The following is an 8,958-nucleotide window of genomic DNA, read 5'->3' on the forward strand; positions in this document are numbered from 1 at the left end:
TTGGTTTTCAGCTTTGTTACTGAATGTCAAAATAAATGAAGTCATAGAACAACAACTACTCCCTGTCTGGGCTCAGCTGGAAGTGCTCTCCTTCCCATCCATTCCTCAGGTGAAATGAAAATCTGGGAGGATTCCTGATCAGGCTGGATTTGCTACAGAGTCAAAAAATCACAGAATAGGAAAGGCTGTGTAAATCAGGACCTTGCTCTGCACATTAATAATTACCCTGCAGTAAGTGTACAGATTGAACAGCTTCCAAATATCCACCTTAATACCTGGAACAGTTCCCTGGCACCAGGAATGGATTTGGCACATGCTGAGTGATGCCAGCCACAGCCAATTTAAACCCAGCACATCTGTCCAGGGTACCTGGGAAATTACCAAGACCCAGATGAAAGTGGATAGAGCAAGGCAGGCACTGACCTGATTTCCCATCCTGAATCCAAGGTTCCTCTCTCATGGAATCCCAGGATGGTTTGGGTTAAGAGGGACCTCACAGCCCACCCAGTGCCAGCCCTGCCATGGCAGGGACACCTTCCATTGTCCCAGCCCCAGTGTCCAGCCTGGCCTTGGGCACTGCCAGGGATCCAGGGGCAGCCCCAGCTGTGCCAGGGCCTGCCCACCCTCACAGGGAACAATTCCTAATTCCCAAAATCCCATCCGACCCAGGAATTCCAATATCCCATCTATCCCTGCCCCCTGGCAGCCTTATAAATAAATGGTCTTTCCAGGAGAAAAGATCCACCAGGCCTTGTCTCTTAGACAGCAAAGTTGACCAACCATTAAACAAAATCTGTAGGAAACAAACTCATCAGTTCTTGTGCTTGCAAATTACCTTTTCTGGAACAGTGAGATTGCTGAGTAACCACAGAGGATGTGTACTAAACACAAATTCATGGTTTCAGATTCCACATTTCACTGTTTCCATTTGATAAAAACACCGCTGTCATCTTAACTTCAAAGCAGGAAAAAAAATCAGGGGAAAAACAGTTTGGAAGGAATAGAAAAGGAAACTATCAGAGCTCTGAGTAGAAAGGGGACTTACGTGTCCTGAGTGAGCACTGAGCACAAGCAGTGAACAGAAAAAATCAATTAGGAATTTAAAAACCAGTTTTGCTGAGGACAAAGGGCTTGATCTGGGAAGATATTTATCCATAAGGCTTTGAGCTGCAGTTGTGAGTGATGCACAGATGTTGTAAAGCATCTGGGGGAAGAGTTTCCACTCTGCAGTTGGTTTTGGAAGGAAATATTATCCCCTGGTTACAAAGATTTCTTTAGCTACCAAGGCAAGGGGAGGACTGAGCCAAGAGGGTTAATCACTCAAATTACATCTGTCTGACTCAGTTTCATCTGTAGAGCATAAGCTGTAAGGAAAAAAAGAAAAGAAATTGGTGGTCTGGACCATTTTTAGCCTTTTGAAGGATGAGACAGGAATTTGTACCACTTGAACTTGACCAAATAACTGCAGGGTGTGTCAGCTCGTGCACCACCACCCCTCTGCTCTGGAATTTCACATTCCACCCACAAACATCCCAGGATGCAGAGCTGGATTCCTGTTTGGAAGAGCGAGCTCCTCTCTCACTGGGCAGGGCTTTGATGTTACAGCACCCAGCACGGGGATCACTGACCACAGAACCCTGAAACTGCTCAGCCTGGAAAAGCTCTGCAGGAGCATGGAGTGCCACCATCCCACAGCAGCCACACGCACAGGGCTGATAAACCCCAGCACTGCCCTGGGCAGCTGGGCCGGGCTGGACAGCCCTTCCCATGGAGAAACTCCTCACATCACCCTCTGCTCCTTGGTCCACAGATCTGTCAGGACTGAGATTGCTTCAGCAAGGACTGGTCAAAACCAAAAAACTCTGTATTTGTCCAATTTAAACTTGTAGCTGGAAACAAAAAAGTCATAAAAAAATAAATAATCCTTATGCTGCAACTGGGTGGTCTTAAATTATTTCTGTATGTTGATTTATTCTGCCTTATTACCAAATTTTACTTTCTTTTTTGTTTCACTCCTCTTCCACATTATTTTCATGTTTCTCATCCCGTGTGTCCCTCTTCTGACACACCAGTCAATCCCTGCTGCACAAAAAGAAATGATGACTCAAACCACACCATTGATTTTTGAGGAAGAAAAGGAAGTCTTTTTGATGTATATACAAAATGAGGAGGTACCAGATTGAAATTTATATTTGCCTTAGTCAGTGAAAGATTTTTAAAAGGTCTCAGTAGAAACTTCACTTCTTTTAAAAGAAACAAAGTGTATTTATGAGCCAAGTTTTCAATCAGCATCTACCCCAGAGCACTACAGATGGTACTGCTGAGCCACACTGCTCACATCATTATTTGCTGCCTGCCCATAAAATCACAGTTGCAAAATAAAAATCCCTGCGCTTGCTTTGAACACATGAACAGCGGAGAAACAGGCTGGGAGCAAAACCAGGAGGTTGCTTCACCCAAAACATGCCCTGGGAAAATCCCTGTGTCACGACAGGAAACAGCACCAGGAGCTCAGGTGGCTGAACCCGCCGCAGCCTGGAGGAAAGCAGAATAATGAACCCTGACATTGTCACTCTCACAGAGCTGCAAACACCAGCACGGGGCATGCAGCCCTTCCCTGGGATGTGTCAGGGCACGTTCCAGCTGAGAACCCAACCCCAGGGCTGCCACCGAGCATCTGATGACAAAACACAGCACACAAAGGGTGATTTAGCCCATTGTTAACCAGAGCTTTGCCTGAGTAACCCTGCATCCGTAGGTGGGATTGTCAGGAAGCTCCTCCTGGCTGCAACCCCACAGCGTGGGAGGTGAGCAGATTCCTGTCCCTCCAGTCCCAGCAGCACCTTGGACACTGATTGCAGGAAGGGTGGAAAGCCTTGGCTGTAGTGAATACAGCCCTGGTATGATGAGAAATCTTTGGGTTTAGAGAACACAGCCCTGGTGCGATGAGAAAAGCTTGGCTGTAGTGCCTAGAGAGGGTGGGGAGTGTCCCTTAGTGGAGATGCTGAACCCTCTGGACACAATCCCTGGACACTGGGGCCTGGAGCCACCCGGGATGGTGGAAGGTGTCCCTGTGTCCCTGCCATGGCACCTGAAAGTCCCTTCCTACCCAAACCATTGCAGGATTTTCTCCCGTTTGCAGAGCACTCCCCAGCACTCAGAGCACTCCCACAGCAGGAGCCTGACACCCCAACAGCACAAAACATTGCAAATTCCACAGCTGAGTGCTGGAAACCTCATTTGGCACTGGAGCAGCTGGGGGACATCACCTCCAGGAGAATCCAGGGGCCCAGCAGGATGCTGAAATGGGCTCTGCCATTCTGCCACGCTTATCTGGAGGACACAAATTAGAATTTTATCTGCTTTTAAATGCCTGCTGGTGCCACTGCAGCGTGTCCCAAGCACGGAGCTGTGCTGTCCTGTGGGCTCCCAGCCACGGCTGAACTCTGTGTTCCAGGACCTTCCACAGGAAAACCCCAGTGCTGGGCTCACAGACAGCCAGCCAGCAGGAGGAGGGAAGCTGCCATGATGTGCTCACACAGAGCCCACACTGTGCCCAGGCTGTAGCACACGTGGAGATGTTCTGAGTGCCCTTGCTGTCTGTGGTGTACCCGATACCCTGGGGACACCACAGGACGTTCTGTCCCCATGGGGAACAGCTCAGGCTTCCTGCCCGGCCCCAGCTCCTCACTCCGGGCCTCACACAACTCCCAATCTCTCAGGGGATCTTGGCCCTCTTAATTTTATGATTTATGGTAACAAAGCTTTTTTTTTTTTTTTCAAATAAAATATGAAATTAAATATAACTGTGTTTGCTGCCTTGAGGACTTGGGTCATTCTGTTGCTGTTTCCTGTTTCAGGGAGATCCTCAGTGCAAAGCTGCCTTTTCCCTTCTATTTCCCTCCACTCCCACAGAACTTTAATTAAAGTCCAAAGGCACAAAAAATGATTCATCTACCACTGGCAACAAACAGCTACCAAGGTAAAATATAAAAGCCTTGAGGAAAAATTAAACCAAAATAAAACATTAACCAAGCAACAAAACCAGAGGTCCCCAAAAATACACGTCCATGACATTGGGTCAAGGAAACACTAACTCCCTTCTGTACCCTGCTGGGCTCTGTGACACCTCTCAGGCTGAGTTTGCTTGCAGAAACTCTATGTAAATGCATTAAAAGTAGGCACTAAAAGCCACTGATTTCCATCTTTACTAACAATTAGTTCCCAAGAAGTATGCAACTATAAATACAAAAGAATACTATAAACTTTAATAATGGATATGTAGATGTTTTATTCACCTATTGATTTTGTTTTTTTCATTTAGCACCCATCTTGCAATGAATGTGAAATGCAATGTTGTGGAAGGGGTGTGAGAACAGAAGAAGGAATAAGAGAGAGAAGTTGTTAAAGTTTTTAAACAGTTCTCTGAGGTAAAATAGATCAGAACATGAAGAACCAAAGTCCCTTCACATCATTCCCTTAACAAAATGCTGAGAAATCGCCTTCCCTCTAGACTAAAATTTCTTTTAAAATAAAATCGTGATAAACAGCTTGTGCAGCTCCAAGGAGAGGAAAATGAGAGCCTGAGCCTGCCCTGTGAGGCTGCTCCTGGATGCCTTGTGAGTGCCACAGCCCAACCTCCAGCATCCATCCATATCCATCCATCCACCCTTCCATCCATCCATCCATCCATCCATCCATCCATATCCATCATCCATCCATCCATCCATCCATCCATCCATCCCTCCATCCATCCATCCATCCATCCATCCATCCATCATCCATCCATCCATCCATCCATCCATCCATCCCTCCATCCATCCCTCCATCCTCCATCCATCCATCCATCCATATCCATCCATCCACCCTTCCACCCTTCCATCCATCCATCCATCCATCCATATCCATCATCCATCCCTCCATCCGTGCCAGCCCAGTGCCAGGCCAGGGCACATCCCTCACTCTGGGCAGCCCTCCGTGCCTGAGAGGCTCCATCCCTGCAGCCCCATGTGCTCCCTGGGCCTGGACACCCTCCCTAGGAGCATGTGCTCCTCTGGCACAGCTGGCACACATCTGGCTGCATTGGGAGCCGGCTGACAGGGAGATTCCAAAGGGGAGGCTGTAAAATCTGGGCAGCAGAGAACAACGGGAAGGGAAGGGAAGGAGCACATGTGTGCAGAAAGGACGGCAGATACAAGGGCAGGAAATGGTGAGAATGACTTGTAGTGCCTTGTAACCATGCTGCAGCTACAACACGAGCCAGCTGAGGAGGAGATGAGCACAGCACAGGATGTGTCAAACCCTGACACTTTCCCATCCCAAATCCCGCGCTGTCGCTGCCTTGGAGCTCACACGTGGCACGGGGAGGATGGGACAGGAGCAGAACTCTGTCCATATCTGCAAATCCTGCGTCCTCTGCACTGGATGTTTTTGTTAAATGTGTACCCAGCACTGCTGGGATCTCCAGAGATTGCCTGCCCCATCCTCTACTTCGAGGGACAAGTTGAAATGACAATCCCACAGCCCGGGAGAGCTGCTCCAGAGTTTCAGAGCAATGCTTTCAACCAAAGCACATGCAGAAATGTGAGGAAAAGACTCATTTGCACCTGGAAATGAACCACCACCTCCTGTGAGCAGTTACTGCGCCCTCGGGTATTTTTCAGAATGAGCAAACCCAGCTCTGTTATCCTTTCTTAGAAGATTTTAAAGCTCTTTTTACTATTTTTGCTCTTTTCTAAATTCCCATCAGTCATGTCATTATTTTTAAAGCCTGCAGCTCAGAACTGAAACCTCAACAGCCCTGGACAGATGGACAACAAAGACTCAAGTTTCACATGTGATTCCTATTACAATTATTGAGGTATTCAAACTATTAATACATTAACAGATTCTTTCTGTGTAACATCCCTTTGTTCACTTTATTCTGCTTATGACCTGATTACAGCCCTCAGACTGTTAAGTCTGACAAGGAGGTTATTATGGGTTTGGTATTGATGCATTGGATTAATTTTAAAAGCCTTATTTTTGCTAAGAATATGGAGTTTAATGCTGTTCCCAGAGTGCTCACAGCCCTTCCTGACTGGCACCAGCATATTCCTTATTGTAATCCAAGATCCTGGCTCGACAGTAACCAGCAGCCACTGACACTGGTGCTGACAGAACTCATGTCACTGCATTTCTGTGCCTGCCCTGGCTGCTGCTCCCTCCCTGTGCCAGCACACGCTGAGCACATGGAGCAGGAACTGCCTCAGGAACTGATCCCAACATAAAACAGGCTCAAGTGCCACCAAACTGCAGCTTTTAGTCATTAAAGCAAATATTAAGCAGTAACCAGCTCCAGGAGGATTCCCTCCTTCAGCAGTTTGGTACAACTGTTTCTGTGAGAAGCTTACACTGATTTTTGCTCACCACTGTACCCCGTTGGGGCAGAAAAACTAACTGCTAAATAAACAAACTTAGTGGGATCCTTCCTGCTACCAAAACAGCTGCTCACGAGTCTGAAAGTGTTCCACAGCTTCTTCCCTTCTTCTTTTTTAAAGCTAAGTATTCATTTTCCCTTTCTTTATCCATCTTACCCATCCTTGATTTCCCAGAAATCATCTCAGAAATTGTCTGAACAGTTTCCTGGACTAAGCCAGGGAGAATTTCTCCAGGCTGAGTACATAAAGCTTTTAAATGACTTGTCAATTATGAGCTGCAGACCGAGGAATGAGGACAGCTGGGTGTTGTACTGCCAGAGTGAAAACTTGATAGTGTTACAAAAAGTGACTCGTGTTCCACTTGAGTGCAGCCTCCTCCTAAACTGAGCCATACAAACAGCAGCGCTGTTACACCGGCAATCATCTGTCTGGCAAACAAAAGAACACACAAAGACACGAGGGGAGGGGAAGGGGAATGTTCCGTCCCCGTGTGTGTTGATACTCCTCTGGAACATGTCATGCTCTGCAGTCCTTCCGAGCTCCCGGCAGCAAAACACGCCAGAACAGGGGAAATCTGAGACTCACCTGCACTGACAGCCCCGGCACAGGGCGAGGTGTTCCCCAAAACTCACCTGCACTGACAGCCCTGGCACAGACTCAGGTGTTCCCCAAAACTCACCTGCACTGACAGCCCTGGCACAGACTCAGGTGTTCCCCAAAACTCACCTGCACTGACAGCCCTGGCACAGGGCGAGGTGTGCCCCAAAACTCACCTGCACTGACAGCCCTGGCACAGACTCAGGTGTTCCCCAAAACTCACCTGCACTGACAGCCCTGGCATAGACTCAGGTGTTCCCCAAAACTCACCTGCACTGACAGCCCTGGCACAGACTCAGGTGTTCCCCAAAACTCACCTGCACTGACAGCCCTGGCACAGACTCAGGTGTTCCCCAAAACTCACCTGCACTGACAGCCCTGGCACAGGACGAGGTGTGCCCCAAAACACACCTGCACTGACAGCCCTGGCACAGAGCGAGATGTTCCCCAAAACTCACCTGCACTGACAGCCCTGGCACAGACTGAGGTGTTCCCCAAAACTCACCTGCACTGACAGCCCCGGCACAGGGCGAGGTGTTCCCCAAAACTCACCTGCAGTGACAGCCCCGGCACAGGGCGAGGTGTTCCCCAAAACTCACCTGCAGTGACAGCCCCGGAACAGACTCAGGAGTTCCTCTGCAGGGTTCCTATAGAATAACTGTAATTACACCGCAAAAAGAGTGAGGAAACCCAACACCCAGCCTAACCCAAGGCCAAAATGTACAGGCAATGCACCGGTGCTCACAGGCCTGTGCAACATCCCTGAGCTGCTGCAGGAGCTCCAAGCGTCGGGGTCTGGCATTTCCACAGCTCGTACCTTGCGGATCTCCTCGGGCAGCGCGTGGACGGGGCCGCGCCGCTCCATGGCCTCCCGCGGGCTGGGCGGCGGGCTCCGGGGAGCGGCGGGGGCTCGGGGTTCCGGGAGCGGGCCGGGGCTCGGGGCTCAGGGCCCGCCGGGGTCCCGGCCGGGGGGACCCGGGAGGGGTGGGGGGGGCGCGGCGGCCGCCGCCATTTTGTGACCGCGGCGTCGGCCGTAACCGCGGCAACGGCGCGTGCGCGTCAGAGGGGCTGAGGTGAGCGCGGCTCGCCGCAGCATCGGGGTTTAGTGCGCCCCAAAATCCCCCTGACACCCCAAAGCCAGCCCTGACATGCCAAACACGGCTCCCCAGAGCCGCTCCTGACACCCCGAAACCGGTCCCGACATCCCGAACTGGGCCTTGACACCCCAAAGCCAAACTCTGACACCCCAAATTCTTCCCTGCCACCCCGAAGTCGGCCCCAAAATCCTGAATTCTATTTTGACACAACAAAGACAAACCTTGACACTCCAAATTCGGCCCTGCCACCCCGAAGCCCCCCAATACCCCGAAGTGAAATCCTGACACCCCAAAGCCAAAACCTGACATCCCAGATTCGGCCCTGCCACCCCAAATTTGGCCCTGCACTCGCAAAGCCACCTCCAATGTCCCGAATTTGGCCTTGACATCCCAAACCTGTCCCTGACTCCCCAAATTCTATAATGACACCCCAAAACCACTTCTCTCCCCCTAGCCTGCCCTGACAGCCCAAATGTAACCGTGACACCCCAAAGCCCCTCCTGACACCTCAAACCTGCATCTGGCACTTCTAATTCAGCCCCACCAGCCCAAATTCGTCTCCAACACCCCAAAGCCACCCCTGACACCCCCAATTAGTCCCCGCCACCCCAAATCCGGCCCTGCCAGCCGGGTCATCTGCGTGTCACACCCGAGGCACGAGCTCAACCTCGGGATGAACCGGGAGCCGCCAGCTCCCGGTGAGACCCACTGGAGCGAACACACAGTCACGAAAATAAATAAATCAGGGAAGGATTGGCAGCGAGATTCGGCAGTTTCAGCGGGATTAATTCCACTTTCTGCCCTTCTTTCTAGCGCTGATGGGTTGCTGTTTCCTCCAAATCCCA

General features: G+C 50.3%; 1 protein-coding gene across 1 annotated transcript in view; it reads right to left on the minus strand.

Moving 5' to 3' along the window:
* Positions 1–7,999, minus strand: part of LEKR1 (leucine, glutamate and lysine rich 1) — a 32,694-nt gene extending 24,695 nt beyond the window's left edge. Inside the window, exon 1 of the mRNA XM_064721389.1 lies at positions 7,834–7,999. Within this exon, the coding sequence (XP_064577459.1) occupies positions 7,834–7,881 (48 nt within the window). The 5' untranslated portion in view covers positions 7,882–7,999. The remainder of the gene's footprint in view (positions 1–7,833) is intronic.
* Positions 8,000–8,958: the final 959 nt, after the last annotated feature.

This window comes from Zonotrichia leucophrys, chromosome 9, assembly GCF_028769735.1.
Source record: "Zonotrichia leucophrys gambelii isolate GWCS_2022_RI chromosome 9, RI_Zleu_2.0, whole genome shotgun sequence".
NCBI classification, from domain to species: Eukaryota; Metazoa; Chordata; class Aves; order Passeriformes; family Passerellidae; genus Zonotrichia; species Zonotrichia leucophrys.